This window comes from Barbus barbus (assembly GCF_936440315.1).
Source record: "Barbus barbus genome assembly, chromosome: 33".
In the NCBI taxonomy this organism is placed as follows: Eukaryota; Metazoa; Chordata; class Actinopteri; order Cypriniformes; family Cyprinidae; genus Barbus; species Barbus barbus.
The window spans coordinates 25472954-25495322 of record NC_136761.1 but is presented as its reverse complement, the minus strand read 5'-3'; the positions used below and the strand labels follow the sequence as shown (position 1 = coordinate 25495322).

At 36.8% G+C, this 22369-nt stretch overlaps 1 protein-coding gene across 1 annotated transcript in view; it reads left to right on the top strand.

Moving 5' to 3' along the window:
- The window catches only part of LOC306853356 (glycine receptor subunit alphaZ1), a gene marked incomplete at its 3' end in the record, with an annotated part of 42491 nt that extends 21146 nt beyond the window's left edge, over positions 1-21345 (top strand). Inside the window, exons 4-8 of the mRNA XM_079390683.1 lie at positions 1056-1138; positions 3065-3202; positions 7447-7661; positions 11398-11544; positions 21058-21345. Of these exons, the coding sequence (XP_079246809.1) occupies positions 1056-1138; positions 3065-3202; positions 7447-7661; positions 11398-11544; positions 21058-21345 (871 nt within the window). The remainder of the gene's footprint in view (positions 1-1055; positions 1139-3064; positions 3203-7446; positions 7662-11397; positions 11545-21057) is intronic.
- Positions 21346-22369: the final 1024 nt, after the last annotated feature.

The following is a 22369-nucleotide window of genomic DNA, read 5'->3' as shown; positions in this document are numbered from 1 at the left end:
ACAAACTGTAATTACAGGCTGTTCTGTAACGTAGTTACATGGTAAGTATATCTTATTTCATGTAAGTACAATGGCTACTACTAAGTATTTAATTAGGTAATTACTCTGTATTATGACACCTTAAAATAAAGTCTTACCCTCCATTTTTAACAATTTTCAGAAATCAGTTTTTTTCATTGTGCATTCCAATTCATTTCAATCAAACTGCAGTTGGGTTATTTTGATTAGGTCCAAAATTACTAAAAAATAGTAGCTAACTAACACAATAAAACACAATAAAAACATGATAGCATAATAAAAAACATGATTTTTGAACATTTATAAAAAGCGTAGTTTTCTGTATTTGCAAATAAAATCTTCATATGTTAAATAACATTATCATCAAGCCTTAAACGGCATATAAATCAAAACTGCCAAACGTTAAAGCGATTGAAATGACGATCCAGGACTGGGAAGCCTTTTAGGTGTTGATGAAAATGATCTACTCTGTTTTTTGATCATCGTTCTGAATCTGATCCAAAACAAAACTGTGGTTTTCTCAGATTTTTAAACAAAACGTTGCTTTTTTTTTACGAAACTCCCCCAATTTAAGCGTTGATTAAAAAAAGAATGCACGCATTTTGAAACGGGTTTGTTTGTTGATTTAAAAGCAGAGGCTCTGTTCTTTCTTGTGACATATTGCATGTTCAGATATTAATACAACAAATATTCTGGGGGCCATTAACATTTTGTGAAAATTATCAAAACTGCTGGTGGTGACTGGCAACTTAAAAAAAAAAAAAAACAATTATAAAAACTAATTATTAATAATATTAATGCAAATTATAAATGCAATTACTAAAATTAAAACAGAAATAAAAGCTCATTCAAAAGTTTTGTAAATACCATAATGGTATATAATAATACTAAAAAATAAAAATACATAGAAAATCTGATTGGGTGTTTTCCTTTAAATTTGAACGGTTTGACCAACGAAAGAGGAGGAAAGTAAGAGCTGTCTAATTTGATCTGTTGTGGAGTTTGTTGCTGATGGTGGCTGTTGTTGTTGTTCTCAGAATAACACTGATTCTGGCCTGCCCCATGGACCTGAAGAATTTCCCTATGGATGTGCAGACCTGTATAATGCAGCTGGAGAGCTGTAAGTATGCCCTGATCCTTTCAGCCAGATGGAGAGGATTTATTCAGTGGTGCAGAGATGGATGTTGTACTGGCTGGCACCAGCAGATGAAGAGCGTAGTGATTTAAGGCCGCCTTCAAGTAGATTCAGCAGTCAGCAGAGAGACGCTTCGAGCACAAGCCAGCCCCGGCCCTTCCTGCCATTACAGTTCGCTGTTATTTACTATTGATTCTCAAATTTGCCAAATTATAGCTTGTTTCTGCAGGGGAAACTTTGTTTGATTGAAGCTTTTTGAAAATGATCATTACCAGGAGTGACATGACAGATGCGGCAGGGTTTTTTGTTGATGGGAAGAGAGCTTTGGAGTAGGTGATGGAAGGGGTTATGTAATATTTGCACCAATTTATCCCATTAAAATCAGTTTTCTACATGTCAAGAAGGCAAACGCACTAGCTTTGATTATTTATTTCCACATTTTGCTGTTATATATAGATTTTTTTCATCAGTGCTGGGTAGTAATAGAGTAATTAGGTAATCAGATTCCAAAAATTAACTACTCGTAATTATAGTATATTACATTTTAAAATGCTCATAATCAAATTGCAGTTTATGGATTACATGATTACATATTCACACAATGGTCATAAATTATTCCTAATTTATAGACTCTACCTAGTTCTCTTTTAAATTTTCCTTTCTAAAATTCCTACTGTCATCTCATTTAGCTTTGACTATATTCACAATTATATACTGTAAATAAATCTGTGAAGCATGCTTCTGAATTTGAGGGGAAAAAAGCACCTCTTAAGCAATTAAGGCCATGTATGAAACCATTAATTGTGCACGTTACTAAACACTGATTATGTATAGATCTATGTATAGAACTTGGAAGATTTTGGGCATGTAATTTTTTCATGTGCATTTATGTTTGTTCATATAATGCAGGAATTCCCAAATGTTTTTGTCAGCCAAACCCCTTAAAAAATAAAATATTTACTTCAAATATCCCTGAGGAAGTTAATATTTCAATAATTTAACAACACATTTGCATGTTTACAGTTCTCTGATGTCAGTTAATGATCACACTGACATGCAGGTAAACAAATCAAATATTAATATTTTTAGTGTTCAAATGTTGAAATGATTTTTATTGTACATTTTTGTGTTTTATTAGCTTTTTATCAATTCACTATCAATGTTTCATTCATTTGATGATGTTTATACCAGAAAATAGAATATATGTGACCCTGGAGCACAAAACCAGTCTTAAGTCTCTGGGGTATATTTGTAGCAATAGCCAAAAATACATTGTAGGGGTCAAAATTATTGATTTTTCTTTTATGCCAAAAATCATTATTATATTAAGTAAAGATCATGTTCCATTTCCTACCGTTAAATATATTAAAACTTAATTTTTGATTAGTAATATGCATTGCTAAGAACTTCATTTGAACAACTTTAAAGGTGATTTTCTCAATATTTAATTTTTTTTGCACCCTCAGATTCCAGATTTTCAAAGAGTTGTATCTCGGCCAAATATTGTCCTATCATAACAAACCATACATCAATGGAAAGATTATTTATTCAGCTTTCAGATGATTTTCAGATGACACTTATGGTCACATTTCAATGGTCACATTTTAATTTTTTTTATATCAATATGGTAGGTTTAGTGGTACATTTATAACAAGTTAGATGAGGAATCTAAATAGTAGTCAGAACACATTATCTAAAATGGGTAACCCAGATTAACCCATCATGTAATCAGTAATGGACTACAATTTGTAAGTAACCTACCCAGCTCTGAGTGTGTTTAGATCGTTTCTCTCAAAGTTTGGGGATCCACTAAAATAGATGCAGAATCCATTTTTAGACGTGCACAAATGAAGCTCTTGTTTTCTCTGTCATGGACAACACTTAACTATTGTTTCATTGTTCCTCCACTAGTTGGCTACACGATGAACGATCTTATATTCGAGTGGGATGAGAAGGGAGCCGTGCAGGTAGCAGACGGACTGACTTTACCTCAGTTTTTATTGAAGGAAGAGAAGGATCTGCGTTACTGTACCAAGCACTATAACACAGGTGAGTTTCGTTCATCTGCATGTGAAGCTGTAGTGTTTGTTCAGTGCTGACACTCCGGACGGACACAAATGCTAATCACTGTTGTTGGCTGTATTGTTACGAAGCACTTGGTACCCAAACGGGTTCAATGAAACGTTGTGGACCACAGCTCTGCTTTGAATCTTCTTCATGAACTTTCGATTTGGTTAAATGCCATCTGTTCAGAGAGTCAGGATTTGTTACACTCCAGATAAACTGGAAAATTGCTGAAGGCCAGACTAGTTCAGATCGAAAATAGAAGCAAGCCAAAACAGCAGGGACGGTCTGAGCAGATTGCCTGTCTCTTTTCTTGAATTATTATCATTGGGATAATGAGAGTTTGTGTTTTTGTTTTGTTCGATAAGGTTTTATTGGAAATACTTTCTTTGATTTTGCTTTAACATTAGGCTATTTTTTAAAGTAGGTCACATTTATATGAAATCATAATAAACGGGTTTAAGAAGCAACATAACTTTAAAAGGGTTAAAAAGGTTACTGTATTATGTTACAATTACATTAAGCATTATTAGATTAACATTGAATTATGTAAAAAGGAGATTTGAGTTTTATCATTCCAGTTGACTATGTATAAATGAAAAAATAGTACTATCCCAAATATTCATTGATCATTCATGCTCAATCATAAAACACAAGCAGAATTCAATTTAAATTTAAATATTTAAATACAAATGACTTCTTTAAATTGAATTTACTCAAGAACAAAACAATTGCATAATTTACGCTGTGTATAGCAAGCAATTACAGACAACCTGAGATATTAAATAAGTCGTGAAAGATATTTCATAATGGAGGAAAAGATGTGTTAATGTAAATTTCATATATTTACGTTTACACAAATGTCTTCTCATGCAGACCCATCGTTTTCATTTTGTATTAAGTATTATTCAGCTAGATATCACTTTCCTCTTGTCTGTATTTGCATATGTGACCATGAGGTAAACCATTCAGAATTCATTACTTTAATAAGGCTCAATATTTGCACAATATTTCTCTCTCTCACACACTCATTCCTGTCTGAGGAGCATCTCATATGTGACCCTGGACCACAAATCCAGTCTCAAGTCGCTGGGGTATATTTGTAGCAATAGCCAAAAATACACTGTATGTGTCAAAATTGATTTTTTGACATTGAGTAAAGATCATGTTCCAGGAAGATATTTTGTAAATTTCCTACTGTAAATATATCAAAACTTAATTTTTGATTAGTCATATGCATTGCTAAGAACTTAATTTGGACAACTTTAAAGGCCACCCTCAGATTCCAGATTTTCAAATAGTTGATTCTTGGCTAAATACTGTCCGATCCTAACAAACCATACATCAATGGAAAGCTCATTTATTCAGTTTTCAGATGATGTATAAATCTCAACTTCAAAAAATGTACCCTTATGACTGATTTTGTGGTCCAGGGTCACATTTGCAGAAAGAGGTCATATTTCTTTGGTTTGCTTGCTTTGCACTTCACCCATCACCTTGGTGTTTGCTCATCAAAGTCCATGGAAGACCCTGAATATGCCCTGATGCTCTGATCATCCCTCACTGTCTCCAGCTCTCTCGTGTTGCTCCAGCGCGAGCACTGGACAGTCGGCCTGTGCTGAGTACATGCGCTCTGCTGCTCCCCAGTCAAGCATTAACCGGAAATTAAAGTGTCGTTTTTCTCAGATTTATTAGTGGCAATCTATTTTGATTTGCAGAGCAGGCCTAAGCTCTGCAGTCCAGCCTCCTCTCAGTTTGTCTTCCTCATCCGATTGCATCCTCCAAGTCCCTTGGGAGAAATAGATACTGATGTGCTTTTAATTTTAGAGATGGTCAGTTGCATCTCCTGTTTCTCACTTGGCTGTTTACGATCAACAGAGATCGCAGTCCAAATAAAGTGTTTGCTCTCTGTGTTTGAGCTTCTGTTCGAGTCAATACCTCTGTTTGCTTTTTATACTAGCATTTTTCTTTGTCTTTGTTGCATTCGTGAATATAAATAATGTAGGTTATAATATTCCAAAGGGTAAGGGAATAATCTAGAGGTTTATGCTGCGATCAGCTCAATAACAACTGTGAAAGCTCGACAATCCCAGTTCAGCTGAGTAAATGCTGGAAGTTAAATGAACCTTGGCCTTGACATTTTCAGCTCAGCTGTCTAGTTATAGTGTGGGAACATGGAAGCATCATCTCCAAATCCTCTCCAATTCTGGTTACCGTTCCTGTTCCTTATAGCAGTTCTGGATCTATAATAGATCAATTTTTGGGGGGGACTTCAGTAATTAGATTTGACGATTCGGGTTCCATTTCCGATTCCTGGTTGTTCCTTAATGGTTTCTTCTTTTTTTTGTAAATTGGAATTGCATTGAAATTGTAATCATATTTTGCATTTGTAAATTTCAGTTCTGTTGCTGAATGATTAGATAATTGTAATAATAAATACATGTTTAAAAGTTCCTCCAAAATTAGTTTACTTAGATTTTTTCAGATTTTTTAATTATTGGTTTATTTTTGAGGTAGCATAAATTCTAAATAAGCAATACCAAAATGTCATGTTTAATTAGTTTATTTTTATGTTTCCAATTACCGGTTAGCAGTTCCTGTTGTATTTTTAAGGAAGAAATACAATTCTATTGCCAAATGGTTCATTTTATTAATAAATATTTTTAAACAGTTCTTCCAAAATGTGTTTTCATAGGTTTTTAATGACTTTTTCAGATAGAGATTGGTTGATTGAGGTGGCATAAATGCTAAACAAGCAATACTAATCCAAATTGTAAAAAAACATTTAATTTATTTTTACAAAGTACTATTGACAAGCACAAAACATGTATCTTTAACTACTTATTGTCACGTGAGGAAAACAGTCAATACCGGGCCAAGTCTGTAAGCTGTAAATATTTGATTCACAAAATAAGTGATTCACACGAGTCATTTGTTTAGGAATCAGACTGCACTTGTTGCGAGGTGTGCATTCAGTTCTCTCAAATAAACCGACTCCTGAGTCATTCATGCTGTAATTGGACTATACTAGTCTTGCTCTCTGATTTGCTAATAGAATAGCTGTTAATAGAATCGGACATCATTTGATTCTGGTATTTGAGTGTCATGTCTGAATAAGAACCAGGGTCCGGATTCACGAAAATCTTCTTAAGAAATTTCTTAAGATAAATTCCACAAAGTTCGTAAGAATGTACTTGTGCAATTCTTCAAAACGTTCTCAAATATATTCTTAAGAACATCTTTAATTTTTTTCTTGAAAATGACAGTCTTTATCTAAGTGAATACAGGACACACTGATGAACTCACACTTAATTGTCTTTTTGCACTTCCTGCAGATTACCCTAATAATCATAATAAGTACGCGACTTTGACTGGCGCTTAGCTTCACGTTTGCGGCGTGTTTCTGAACAGCCTGTCTCTAGCTGAAGCGATCTGTTTCATTCTTTTTTGTGCTGTGTTTTTGCACTCTCATCCGAGTGAACGCTTCCGGTATGTGTGTCCGCGCTGCTACAGCAAACGCGTCATGTGTATCGGCACATTCATATGCGCTGCATACTGCCAAAGATTATGTCGTATTTATAAGCTAAAATAAAAGCGTCCAATCAGGGCCGGCCTAAACCTTTATGGGGCCCTAAGCAGAATTTTATTTGGGGGCCCCTCGGTGCTGCCAATACGATTGGTTATTGTCAAAGCTTGATTATTCGCACAGATACACACGTCGGTATGGAAATAATACAATTATATAGATTATTTAATTATTTAATATTGCGCTTTCGTATAATTACCACTGTCCACTGACATAATATATTACAAATTAAAATAAAATAAAATAAAATAAACATGTAGGCTACTCTTGGGGGCCCTCTGGTGGCCACGGGGGCCCTAAGCAGCCACTTAGTTCGCTTATGCCTTGGGCTGTCCTAAATTTAAGTTATTTACGATGATTTTTAAGAAGATTATTTTCAAGAATTTGAATTCTTCTTAAGTTTTGTCTTAAGAACAATCTTATGAAAAAAGATGATAATATTCTTAAGAAGAATTTTTAAGTTAAAAAATAAGAAAATGGCAGTTAAGAAGAAATTTCTTCTTAAGAATGTTTTGTGAATCCAGCCCCGGTTCTTGCTTCCCAGCGCTATTTAAAGCCTGTCTTAAACCTGCAATGACAAAACACTAGAGAATCAAATGAAACACGAGTTGACAATAATATCTGCATGCCATTTGTATTTTAGGGAAGTTCACCTGCATAGAGGCTCGTTTCCACCTGGAGAGACAGATGGGCTATTATCTGATCCAGATGTACATTCCCAGTCTCCTGATCGTCATTTTGTCTTGGGTGTCCTTCTGGATCAACATGGACGCTGCCCCTGCCCGTGTAGGCTTGGGCATCACTACTGTGCTGACCATGACCACCCAGAGCTCAGGATCTAGAGCTTCTCTTCCTAAGGTCAGTTGGGTCTCTGTCTTGCTCATCCCAACAGTAAAAATCCCTGATGGCATTGAGTTCACTCTGTTCAGAAGCATATTATTGATTGTATCACTGCAGTGTGCCACAGGCTGCACTAGGCTCAGTCACTAAACATCATCCTGATCGTGCTGGAACCTCGTAGATAGTTTTAAGACCTCAGATGCTCTTAATATGCAGCAGCTTTGTATAGTTACACACATGTGCTAGAAAATAATGGCAGTGATGCATGCATCTTTGTATCAGCCCACACTGAGCTAGATAAGAAAGTAGGGCTGTACTGTTAATTTAAATAAAATTGAGCATGGCTTAGTGCGATTATAAAATCGCAAAGGCTAGTTAAATAAATATGCTATGGTTTTTCAGTGAATGCTGCTCCACACAAACTCCACCTGCTCTGAATTTGGGTCATTTTAACGTGCATTTGGAAATGCAACATGTGCCGACCATCTTAACTTGTAATAAGAAGCACTACTCAACCAAAGAGAATGTTTAAAGGAACACTCCACTTTTTTTGAAAATAGGCTCATTTTTACAACTCTCCTAGAGTTAAATAGTTGAGTTTTACCGTTTTTGAATCCATTCAGCCGATCTCCAGGTCTGGCGGTAGCACTTTTAACTTAGCTTAGCATAGATCATTGAACCGGATTAGACCATTAGCATCTCGCTCAAAAATGACCAAAGAGTTTTAATATTTTCCTATTTAAAGCTGGACTCTTCTGTAGTTACAGTGTGTACTAAGACTGACCGAAAATGAAAAGTTGCGATTTTCTAATCCGATGTGGCTTGGAACTATACTCTCATTCCGGTGTAATGATCAAGGAACTTTGCTGCCGTACTCAACTTTTTAACTCTAGGGGAGTTGTAAAATGAGCCTATTTTCAAAAAAGTGGAGTGTTCCTTTAAGAGCACTTATCCATCAAAATAAAAGTTGGATTTTAGTTGAAAATTAAGACCATAAATATTATTGTTGTTGTTGTTATTATTATTACTACTACATTTTTCTTAAATACTCCATTTTAAATTGAAATTACAAAAGTAATATTTTTTATATTTAGCCATTTTAATATTTTTATTTAGTTAATAATAATAATTGAGTAAAATGTTATTTTTTCTTTTTAATAATAATAATAATAATAATAGGCCAAAAAAACAGGCATTTTAAATCGATCGCAGTTTTTATTAGGAAAAACCTAATTTGTATTTTGTTTTGTCCTTATGTTATGTTTTATGTCATGTCCTTGATGCCCAAATATGATGTTGAGGTGGACTTGGTTTTGAGAGACAGCCATTCGTTTTATAATTTATAAAAATATTTTGTAATATTTTTTCACAAGGCTACTGCAAAATTTCCACTGTAGGATTGAATTTGTTGTAAATAATGTTTAGTGCAAGATGCTCAGTACTAAAGGGCTGTTTGTCAGACATGCCTCTGAAAGATAAAAAATGCTTGCCATTCATGAAGAATAATACCTTGTACCTATTTAGCCTGCGGCATTGGTATGTCCAGCATGCGGCTGTAGAGCTGATTGTTTATTCATTAATACTTTGCACCGATAGCTGTTCGTGTTGATGATTTTTCAATGACCTGCTATTATTGGCCATTTATTTATTTATATACAACTTATTTCATAATGTAATTCTGAAATGGTTCTGTGAGTGGCGTGGCTGTTGTCAATTAATTACTTTCTAACAGAATAGAAATTGTGTCCATTTCCAAATCTCTCTTTGTGACCTTAAATGCACTTCTCCAGCCTGCTGTAGTACATTGTAAGCAAGGATTTTCAGATCCTACATGCTGCGTTATGATGAGACAGGATAGTGCTGTAGTTTGACATGTTGATCATCATTTACAAGCATCATGATTTGGCACACACTGTTCAGGTTCAAATAGGTTGTCATCCCTTACATAAAATCTTCTAACATGGATTTATGAAATTAAAGAAAACTGTATAAGTATGTCCTGAGATATTATTCCCAGTTTTGAAATTTGGCAGGTGGTTTTTGAGTCAGACATGCTTCTTGTTGCAATAGGGGTGGGCGAGCTGATGATTTTATATTGTGATCGATCTTTAAGATGTCCATGATCTACTTCTTAAGCAACTTGTGGAGATTTTGTTCTTTTATATCCTAATGTTAAAAATACAGCAATGACTGCCTATAAAAATGACTGTGACTGGCCAAATTAAATCACGTGTCTTCTGTCATGTGTCTTTTAAGCATGGTGGTGCATTTGAAAAACAAATTCAACACGAGCTAGCAGTAGGGCTGTGCGATGAATTCGATTTTAGTTTCAGTTTAGATTTTTATAAAAATATCCTTTCATTTAAAGCAGTGCGCCTCTCCTTAAAAGCCTAAACTTAACGTAAAAATCAGTCAAATCATATCACGTGACTGATATTTTAAGCACATTAACCTGCAAAAGACTATATTCAGAAAAGTTTCAATGGCATTTTTCATTTCTTCTTTCCTACAATGCCTGATAAAGCAGCGTTTATGAGCGCAGCACTGATTTGTGTACAGCAGTTACTGGGGAAACCGCTATATTTCTGCTGCTCCAAAAGCTCCACCTAGTGGCAGAGGATGAATTTGCATTTTCATATTATGTGTATATGACTTTATTCTTTCAGACAAATCCAATCAGACTTTTAAAACATGTTTAAAAATGTCCTGGCTCTTCCTGGAATAAAGGCCTCCTGTAGTGAATCGATGCATTTTGTAAGAAAAATATCCATATTTAAAATGTTATGAACAGTAATCTCATATTACTCATATGCGCGTTCACAATAGAATGCCATTTCACACAGTAATGCAATAATGTGTTTTAAATTGTGCAAACAGATACATCCATAGGCTTGTTCCAGTCTGGATATTCCTCAAAATTGGGAAGATCGTGATTCAGATTGTGATTTTGTCTTATAAGATTGTGATATGATATTTTGGGCAGATTGCCCACCCCTACGCCGCAGTAATGATCAAGCATTTTTTTAATGTCAATACTCAACCCATGTCATTGGATTTCTGTACCTCCCCTATATCCAGCTACATTTATCTACACAGACTATTAGGTTTTGATAATAGTTATTGATGGAAATAATTCCAAAGGTTTCAATTAAGGCAGGAGAAATGTTCCAGTAAGAGCATCTGAGATTAGCGGTGAAGATCAGAGAGGAGTATTTCATCAGCGCTGTCTCAGCCCAGTGCGCCCCCGTGATTTCAACAATGCTTTGTGAACCGTGCGCTCTGTAATGCCACCTAAACTCCACAACCACTTTGGTCACTGGCTTGTCAAATAAAGTGAGTCTCAGCCAAGCGTTCGGGCTGGCAGCCGAGCTCTTTTCCAGGCCAAAGAAGCAGCTCTCAGCGTGCACTTCAGTCGGGCCACTTTTCTGACACCGATCACACTCTGAAAAAAAAAAACCTGCATAAAGACTCAGCTGCTGTGCTGCTGAGCCTAAATTCTTAAAATTGACATATTTTATTCATTAACACTTTGATCCCCTATCTCAGACTGCGTAGAATAGTCCTTATAGCTCTCTGGATTTCAGATGAAAGGTATTCTTCCTTATAATGGGCATATTTTACGACTTTCTCAACTGGAAAGTTTTGAGCACTTGAGCTAAGCGAGTGACTCAGTGAGTGAACTTTCAGCCAGGCGGTGACTCAGAGTTGTTCTTCGTTGCTCGTTGCCAATCCTGTTGGTTTCGTCTCGCTGCAGGTCTCGTATGTGAAAGCCATTGACATTTGGATGGCAGTGTGCCTTCTCTTTGTCTTCTCTGCCCTGCTGGAGTATGCAGCCGTCAACTTCATTGCACGCCAACACAAGGAGCTGCTGCGCTTCCATAGGAGGAGAAGGCATCTTAAGGTGAGCCCTACGGTCCAAACACACTTCATCTATAAGCCCTGACCCACTGTGATGAATATTCAAATCTTCAGTGTTCTCATGGTTGCATTCGGAGTTACAGAATACAGTAAATATTTCATCAGGGCATCGAAGAGCAGAGTCTGACGAAAAATAGCATGGTGCCACATTCAGGGCTTTCAAAACCTGGCCTTCAGCAGTGCATTATTGCGGATGAAAATAAAAATCACAATCTGGATTTACTAGTCAAACTAGTGTCCTCAAGAGGGATGCTTAGGGGTCTGCAGAAAAGTTTAGAGAAAAAAAAGACAAATATTATTCCTAACATATTAATTAAATACACATTTAATAAATTTGATAGATATTGCTGAAAATAAATATGATGATAATAAATGTTTTGTTTAATAATTTGCCTTAAAAATAATAATATAAAGTACTATTTATTTTCAGAAAAACATTGCCTTTTTAATGCTTAACTCATGCTTACAATTTTTCACACAGTGGGTTTATAAATAAAATATATATTACCGCTTATAAGTTTCGAGTAATTGTTTTTTTTCAAGTCAAAAATACAGTAAAAATGGTAATATTATAAAATATTAAATTTTAAAGCAACTGTTTTCTTTGTTGGTATATTTTAAAATTTAAAACTAATGTTAAAATTTTAATATTAAAACAGTAATATTGTGAAATATTATTACTGTTTAAAATAAATGTTTTCTTTTTGAATATTGTAACATGCAATTTTTTCCTGTGATGCAAAGCTGAATTTTTAGCATTATTACTCCAGTCTTCAGTGTCACATGATCCTTCAGAAATCATTCTAATATGCTGCTCAAGAAACACTCATTCTTATTAATGTTGAAAACTTGATAACTAGAAAGCAACAGGATTTTTTGTAACATTATAAATGCATTTACTGTCACTTTTGATCGGTTTATGCATCCTTATTTTCATTTATTTAAAATGAAATCTTACTGACCTCAAACTTTCGAATAGTATTGTATAACATTATATTTTAATAAAGGGCTCTTCCATAAGGGTGTCATCATATTTGGTGGTTCCGGTTTGATCTTCTTTCCTGACTTTAGCATGCTAAGACTGAAACCAATAATGCGAGTTGAAGTTGAAACATCAATGCTCCTTCCATTCATAGAGTAATATGAGTTGGCATGGTGAAATCTTTCAAGTGGTTGAGAAAGCTCAGAATAAATCCCGAATCCCACCGTTGTAATCCTCAGTTTGCCTCTGGGCTGCTTGTAATAGGTGCAGTGAGATTAGTCTCTGGTTCTCTTAGCCCCATACAGGTAAATCCACAGAGACAGTCTACACAGCCCTCACTGATAGCAATCCTTCCACCATTCAGACGCCAAGGGCAAATGGTGCAAACTGCAAATCCAACTGTTCGGTATAAATACCACAGATTCCCATCCAATATATTCCCAACTCAAGCGGCTAGTGTTTGGATGGTTAGTATGGTGCAGATAGCCACTGCTGATAGATGACTACACCATTCTAGGACAAAAATCATCTTTGTCCAGTGACATAATCGTAAAATAGATGTTTATTTGGACAAAAAAATTAATTCTCAAAGGCACACACTAATGTTCAAAAGTTTGGGGTCAGAAGGAGTTATTAATGCTTTTTCATTATTATTATTTATTTTATTTTTGCTCAGCAAGGCAGCATTTATTTAATCATAAATACAGTAAAAACTGTATTATTACTATTTAACTGTTTTCTGTTTCTATTTTAATGTATTAATTTTCAGCATCATTACTCCAGTCTTCAGCATCACATGATCCTTCAGAAATCATTATAATATGCCGATTTGCTGCTCAAGAAACCTTTGAGTATTATCAATGTTGAAAACATATGCTTCATATTTTTGTGGAAACTGATTCTTTTTTATCAAAACATTCTGGGAATAAAAAAGGTCAAAAGAACAGCATTTATTTGAGAAAATATAAATTGTAAGCCTTTCCTTTTATTTTTGATTAATTTAATGCATCCTCGCTGATTAGAGGAATTAATTTCTTTCAAATTGCCGTATATTGCATATATCTCATTGTTATAATTTATGTTTGTCTGTCATTGCTTTTGTTCTGAAAAGCTTGAAATGGAGAATTTTTCTCCATTTTTGTGTTTGACGTCATGGCTTTGGATAGTTGCTAAAGGCAATGCTCTCAGAAAGCTCTAACTAAGCTCACAGGACCATGACTGCATGCTTAAATATTAGTGTGTATATGTAGTGTTTTCATTTGAGCAGGCGCAGCACAGCAGTAGGTTTGCTGCATTATCATTATCACCCCCTGGTTAATGAAACTCCCCGGCCACAGTGATCCACGGCTGGGGTTCAGCCCTTCATTCTGCCTCACTGGGGCTATCAGTCAGTGCCTGCTCTCTGCACTGCAGCCCGGAGCTGTCACCTCCCTGCATTACACAATAAAACAACTCCCCGGCATTACCACAGGAGCTTATCGACCTCCTCCTCCTCCTGCATGTGCTTCTGAGAGGCAGCTGGCGTCGGGTGTAGAAAGAGCATTCCCCCTGCTGGACAGCACAGAGATGACCCCAGAGGAAGCTTGTGTTGAACACACCTGAATATTTATTCATATATAAATGTTGAAACTCATATAAAAATGAAGTATAGAGTCCTGGAAGGTAGTGCACGTTGGACAGCCTGAGTCTGCCTGTGTCACTCTCACCCTAGTCTTGCTTAGTTGATTTATCAAATCGCTGTTGATTTAATTAATACTTTGCAACCATTAAAAAAATGTGTTCTATATAGAATGAATGTGTGTATCCAGATGTACCGCATTCACTGCCCTTCACAAATCCTTTCCCATGGCCCCATGGGATAGTAAAGTGTCCATAGAGTGCAATAGTTGGGTTCCGGATGTAAAAAAAATCCCATTCATTTTCTCTATTGGGGAATTGATTTTAACGATAACTTGTAAACCATTAAAGACAGGCCTACTGTGAGCTACGAGATTGTTAATCAATGGTATATGCTTTTGTTGAAGCCATCAGCCTGCATTATTTCAACATGTTTTTTAAATAATAATGTTCGACCATGGAATTTCTGGTAAAAAATGAAATTATTCCTGATAATTTCACCAAACAGATAATTTCACCAAACAACTTCTAGCTCTCAAAATGCTTAAATATGTGTGTGTACATGCATATTTTGCTATAAATGTAAAATATGTTGTTTCTTGCTACATAACCAACATCTTAACCAAAATCAATTTATATTAATCAATTTTAACTCAATTATTCACGGTGATTCATGGAATTGTAATTCTTTCCCTCATTTTTTTTGTCCGATTTTCAAATGCTGTTTCACTTCATAGCTAGTTTGTTGATTCATGATTTTTTTTAAATCCTTATGTAAAAAATGGATGTGAAAGAAATGTCCGAAACCAAAGCCACTGAAAGAATTGACGGACACTATTACACTTTATTAGATGTGCTCTTCGGAGTCTTTCTGGGAGTAGAAGGTCATTTGAGAAGTTTTAGCCTACAGTTTTATGTGAATTCGAAATTATTACTTTTTTAACTGCTATAGAAGATAAGTATATATATTTGACTAATGTTTGATTAAATTTAACTAATGTTCCAGTTTTGTGTGCAAAATGCATGTCAATGAACAAAGCCAAAAATTAAAAATGCAAATATAATTTATTATTATTGCATGCAGAACCTTTAGAGTTCAAATGAAAAAGCAAACTCACTTCCCAGTGTTTAATCTTAAACATGTATTACTCAGGAACAAGTTCATTTGCATAAATAGACTGCAATTTAGCTCTCGTTCCTTAATAAAATGTACTTTTATGCCCTTAGACTAATAATATAGATTATTTGCTGGAACCTGTCCAGTTTATTGCTTCACTGCGTGGGTTTAACAGCATACAGCAGACTGTACCAGACTGCATGGCCTGGCAGAGCTGTGTTAATAACTGGGTGAAGCAATGCGACCTCTGGACTGCAGATGTCTTTGCTTTGCCTAACAATGACAAGAGCGTATTAGTGAGTAGCCTATTGATGGAGGGTAATCACCTCGTTAGGGCTGATTGTGATGCAGGGTGGATCACTCATAGGGAACTCTGCTGTTCGAGGGAAGATTGTCTATGCAAATAAGCATGAGCAGATAAGTAAACCACTGTCACTCCTCTGGCTGGCCATCTTGAGTCGGGATGTTAAAGGTGCAGAGTGAGGCTGATTTGTCTTGTGTTACTCGGTTTGGTGCAGCCTGAATTATAGTGCAGCTCAGTGTGCTGGAGTGTTTAATAGAGCCAGAGGTGTTGAGTGGACTTGGCACTGGACTGTAGTGTGCTGCAAAGTACTGCAGTCTTTTGTTGTTGCTTATTACGCCACTCTCTGGAATACTTGATTCCTATTGGTCAGTCAGATCATTCAAAAGTCAGGCTTTTTTGAAGAATATTTGTTGGCCAGGGTAACTTTGTATAACTGATTGCTCATACCTGTTTGCTAACAGAGCTGGGTAGATTACTTATAAATTGTTGTGTGTTACTGATTACAGATTACACGATGAAAGTTGTGGTCAGTAATATAATCTAGATTGCTAATTCTAGGTAATGTACTCTGACTACTTTTGGATTACTTTTAGATTATTTTTTGCATTACTCCAGGGTTTCCCAAACTGGGGTAAATGCAAGAACTGCAGGAGTTTTATGAGGTGATGAGCTATTAATTAATTAATTAAAATGAATTCATTAAATGTAATTTTTACATTGGAAATATTTTATTACTTGACCTGCATGTCAGTGTGACTATTAACCAACATCAGAGTTTACTAGTGTTTGTCTCAATTATTTGTCTCATACATGGTATAATTGACTGAGAGGTGCTTTCGTTCCCAAATTCAGGAGCATGGCTCGCAAATTAATTTATATTACAATTACATGGCTTTTCTATATTGTGAATATTCAAAGCTAAATATGACACAAAGTAGAATTTTTTTAGAAAGAAGATTTAAAAGGGGAAAAAAAGAATTAAGAAAATTTCAAATTATGAATAATTTACTGCCATTTTGTGAATCATAATCCATAAAAAAGTACTTTACTTTTACTTTTAAAAAGTTTTAAAATGCTCCTAATCTAATAACAAGTGCTACATTTATGGAATCTGATAACGTAAACTAGAATACATGTAATCGGTTACTATCCAACACTGTATGCTGAAAACAGTAGCTGTGCTTTTGTCTATAAATGCAATAATATAATCAATATTTCATGTTTTTTAATAGTAATACTGATGTTTGGCCATGCAAACCTCTAACGGTATTAAAATTCAGCGTAGCATGTCCCACACTGCTTGTGCTGCAGACATGAGTGACATCTCAAATCATGTGGGCTGTTCAGGAGAGGATTACTTTTCTAAAATGGGTTGAAAAAAAAAATGCCATAGTTACACTAAAGGAGAGACCTGAATCATTTATAGAGACAAAAATAGCAGTTTGGGTGATATCTTTTGACTTGTCAGAAACCACTCAGAAGAGCCTAAAAACGACGTTTAAAGTTCCTCTGCAGTCCCATTTAGCCAACTGCTGATAACCACCTTATTCAAAACACGTAAAAACTTCAAAACATCATGTGGGATGTGATTGATGTATTTTATGCGGTAGAATAAAACATGAAAATATCTTGAGCTTGTGTTAACCTCTTATTTCAGGCATTTAACAAAAAACCTATTCAATAAAATCCATTGATTTTGCATTTTAGGGCTTATTCCTGTAGCAGCCTCTGTTGGGATAGTAACTTTTGCATGGGCACGCATCTGCAATTTAATTTTTTTTTGGAGGGGCAAATTCTTTGTGATAAGGCTAAATACATAGCCCTATTAATACAAAAGGGAAGTGTTCATTTAGTAAGCATATTTAGAATCAATGCTTGGCTTGAAATGTCGCTCTTGAGTTCTCATTATACTCTGGAGGTCAGTGCACAGGGAGACAGGAATCGAGATTTTCAGTTGCACTTGGACCGATGGAGCTGATGTCAGTGACTTTTCCGAAACAGGCTTGAAAATGATTCTGGCCATTAAAGAAACCTGAAAGGCATAATATGCTTGCATGATATACACCGAGCAAATGCTATTTGTCGGCTTCTCATTTAAATTCCCAGCATTTATGAGGGCACAGATGTTTATTGGCGAAAAATCTAATTTTTGTAAACATATATTCATTCAAGACTCATAACCATTGAGCACATCAGCATAATGCCTGAATCTGTTTCACACGCAGCTCGTGAAATATTCATTCCAACTCACCCATAGGTGATAAAACAACAGACATATGTAAATGCAATGCATTGTAATGTCCTACACAGATAAATGCAGTACATCATCCCGCTCTCAACGTGTACAATAGAGGTGACTTTCACTTTAATATATGCTTTATATAAAATCATCACTGTCCAGGACATCTGATGCTGAATATTTTGAATATATATGATAAAGGCACGAGGCTGCTACCTTACAGCTATTTCGGTTTCTGTGGTTTATCACAACATCCCAATAAAAGACATCAAAACATCAGTCACATCTACGGGCTTTGATTGATGAAGGAGCTGAGAGGTCCTGTATATATAGCAGTGGAAGCCACACCCCTGATTTGCAAACATCGCCATGAGCTGCATTCTGACGTGCGGCTGTAATATCGTACTTCGCTGTAAACCTCGAGGATGCGGGCGAGCGTTCAGCTTATTGTTTTTCCCCTCCCCTCTAACAGTCGGGCTGGGAACGTGGCTGGCACGCCTAATGCAGTAATGGCAGAGTTTTAATTAGGAAGGGAGGGTAATGAATCTGGCAGGGGCCGGGCCGGGAGGGAAAGTGACGCAGGACGCAGCGGTGCTGCAGCCCGGCTCCTCTTTACCGCTCCACGTCACGTCTCGGAGCCACCACATTAATCATATGGCAGCAGAAATAAAGCCGAGCATCCGTAATACTTACAAATGGTGAGCCAATGCAACTGAAGGACAAGGAAAGGTCGTAGCACCCCGGCATCAAAGATAGCATCGTATACAAAAACAAAGGGGCAGTGGAGTAACATCACCCCTCACACACACACACACACATCCTGGTGTGATCTTCCATTTACCCCGGCACACATTAACAGTTATAAATGGGATGGCTGAAAGACAAGGACAGAAGGAGGACAAAGTGTCTAAAAATGGAGTCCTGCCTAGAAAATGGCTGATCTTTCAGTAAAAGCGAGCGAAATAGTTCCCCGCGCTAGGTGTTTGCACCTGCAAATTGAAAACATACATTACGAACATAATGATCCTATTTCACATCCGCGCTTTGTTTAAACGGGCGCAATCACGGTGAAATATCTACGAGCGCTGAAATGTAATTAACCGGGGTGGTTATTTTGGTTCTGTTTTCATTAACGTGTACGATCGAGTCCATCTGCTGAATCTCAAAAAAGAGCGAGTGGAGGTGGGGAGCAGGGCAAGGTCAGTCCATTAACTTTTGTGAGATATTGTGGCCTCTGCATGCACCCTGTGCCATCTAGCTGACATATGTCAACAGTTAATACTCGTAAAAATATGTAGTCCACCCAAGAGGACTGGAGGATTTAAAGGGATAAGGTATTCTCTCACCCTCAAGCCATCCCAAATGAATATGAGTTTCTTTCTTCAGATGAACACACTTTTCTTTTTTTTTCTTTTTTTTTGGTAATCCAAGAGTTGATGCCTCAAAGACCACACAAAATGATCACGATGGTAATCCATAAGAAAAAAGCGATATGAAAAGTGTGTGTGAAAAATAATAGTATAATAGTAAGTTCTTTAGCTATAAACAATGTGCTTATGTCATGTTTCACAGTGCTGATGTTTTTGGTGAGTGTAAAGTAATGAACCCATGTATGACAGTTGGCCTGAAGAGAGGGCCACTGTCTTTCTGAGTTTAGAGCAACTGCAAATAAACACACATGAGCTAATGTTATCAAGGTCTTCAGACTCATGAGAAACTTCCAGGCCTGTGTGTTGGAGCTAGAGGTCTGAACGGGATTTTTTTATCTACTTGTTTTATATGGGGAAGTCGTGGCCTAATGGTTAGAGAGTCAGACTCGTAATCCAAAGGTTGCGGGTTCGAGTCTCGGGCCGGCAGGGATTGTAAGTGGGGGGAGTGAATGTACAGCGCTCTCTCCACCCTCAATACACAAGCAAACTAACTAGTGTTAGTTTTTCAAGAAAAGATAGCAGTTAGAGAATAAATATGCAATTGATAGAGGGTTAAGTGTGTGTTGTTGTTTTTTTAAATAAAAAGAAGACAGATTTATCAAATACAATAAGAATAGAGAGTGCTAGAGTTAGAGGGTCAAATAAAGATGGAAGAGATGTGTTTTTAGCCGTTTCTTGAAGATGGCTAAGGAGCTGCTCGGATTGAGTTGGGCAGGTCATTCCACCAGGTGGGAACAGTTAATGAAAAAGTCTGTGAAAGTGATTTTGTGCCTCTTTCGGATGGCACAATAATGCGTCGTTCACTTGCAGAACGCAAGCTTCTAGGGGAAGTCGTGGCCTAATGGTTAGAGAGTCGGACTTGTAATCCGAAGGTTGCGGGTTCGAGTCTCGGGCTGGCAGGGATTGTAGGTGGGGGGAGTGAATGTCCAGCGCTCTCTCCACCCTCAATACCACGACTGAGGTGCCCTTGAGCAAGGCACCGAACCCCCAACTGCTCTCCGGGCGCCGCAGCATAAAAATGGCTGCCCACTGCTCCGGGTGTATGTTCACAGTGTGTGTGTGTGTTCACTGCTGTGTGTGTGTTCACTGCTGTGTGTGTGCACGTTGGATGGGTTAAATGCAGAGCACGAATTCCGAGTATGGGTCACCATACTTGGCTGAATGTCACTTCACTTCGCTTCACTTCTAGAGGGCACACAGGTCTGAAGTACTGAATTTAGGTAAATGGGTGCAGAACTAGAGGTGGTTTTGTAGGCAAACATTAATGCCTTGATAATAATAACGCTTCCATTCTCGCTCGGTCTGCTGTAACTTAATGAAACTCACTGATGATGTGTTCTGCATGAACAGGGTGCACAGAGGTATGCAAATACATACATTGACAGGCAGGCAGGACAGCCTATCACAATCCTCGGACCGGATGATATGATTGGACAAACATTTTATGGTACTACGCTTTCCACAGACAAGATAAATACATTTAGACCACTTAACATAGTGATTGCTTTTGGGATGTGAAGAGACTTTCTGAAACAAATCACCAACCCTGCCTTTAAGAGTGAAGCTTAATAGTTAATTGATGGCATATTTTATTTAATCATTTTATAAATTGTTTATTAATTTCATTTGTTTAAATGACCAGGCATCACGGTAGGGCTATTATTGTCAAATCATCTCCCTAATTCAATGCTCAAATATGTGCTCTGTACACTGGTTTATTGCTCACCAATGAACACACTGGATTACACTATATATTACTCAATTAAGGGTTAGGATTTGACTAATGGGTTTCTTGACCGATCGACAGGAGGACGAGGCGGGAGACGGCCGGTTCAGCTTCGCCGCCTACGGCATGGGTCCTGCGTGCCTCCAGGCCAAAGACGGCATGGCCATCAAGGGCAATAACAACAACGCGCCCACATCCGCCAACCCCCCTGAGAAGAGCGTGGAGGAAATGCGCAAGCTCTTCATCGGCCGCGCCAAACGGATCGACACGGTGTCGCGCGTGGCCTTTCCACTGGTCTTCCTCATTTTTAACATTTTCTACTGGATCATTTACAAGATCATACGCAGCGAGGATGTTCACAAGCAGTAAAGTGATGTGAGTCCAGCCGCCTCCACACCCCTCCCCATGTCCCACCGTGCCCGCCTTCCTCTCACTCGCTTACGGTGATAACGAGACCCAGCAGAGGTATTTATTCCTTTTTTCGTCTCTTTCTCTCCTGTCCTCCTGAATAATCCGGACCTGTGCAATAGCAATGCAGTAAAATGCATGATATATGAATGTGGCAATATATTTACTAAAAAAAATGAAAGTGACTAAAAGTAAATATTCAACTTAAGAACTTCTGAACTGATGACTAGGAATCCAAGAGGAAAACTTGTCAAACTTTTTTTTGCAACTTTGCGACGTACTGCATTGCGAGAATACGGAAAAACATTACCGCTGTAATATATCGTATATTTAAAGATAATACTTCAGTCATTGAAAATTAAAAATTTTTGGCCGTCTCGAGGCAGTTTGGGGCTTCCATGAATACACAATGAAAGTGATTTGCTTTGGTACATGTGTCCTGGGGTCTCATGATGTTTCATTCTGATATCGATTATTAATGGATCTTGATGAGTGCCAGTGAAAAAAATATATTTATTCAAGCTATGATCAATGTGTTCCTCTATCTGTGCTCATTTTCAGGTTTCGTTTGGTCATCAGATTATGTTCTGCTCATGTGCCAAACATCACCCTTTAGGTTGACCCAAAAAATTACTTCATAATTTCATTTTTTTATTCATGTGTTCACCCTTGGATATATAAGCTAAATAAACTACCGCTAAAATAAAAAATACAAAAATTTTATTATATATTAGTATATACTTTTAACTCTTTGCATTCCTTGGTTTTGGCATTTTCATAATTTCAGAATATGTCAGAAATGGGCAGAAAGATGGGGATCTTTCATAACTCATGTTTCATACAGCATTATTTTTCTAAACGTTGTTTAGCCATACAGCCAGTGCCATGATAATAGATCTATATTTCCAAGCAAATGTATATTACAGTGATTTTTCAGTCTATATGTATAAACACTGCATTGTGCAACAGAATAAACAGTGCACAA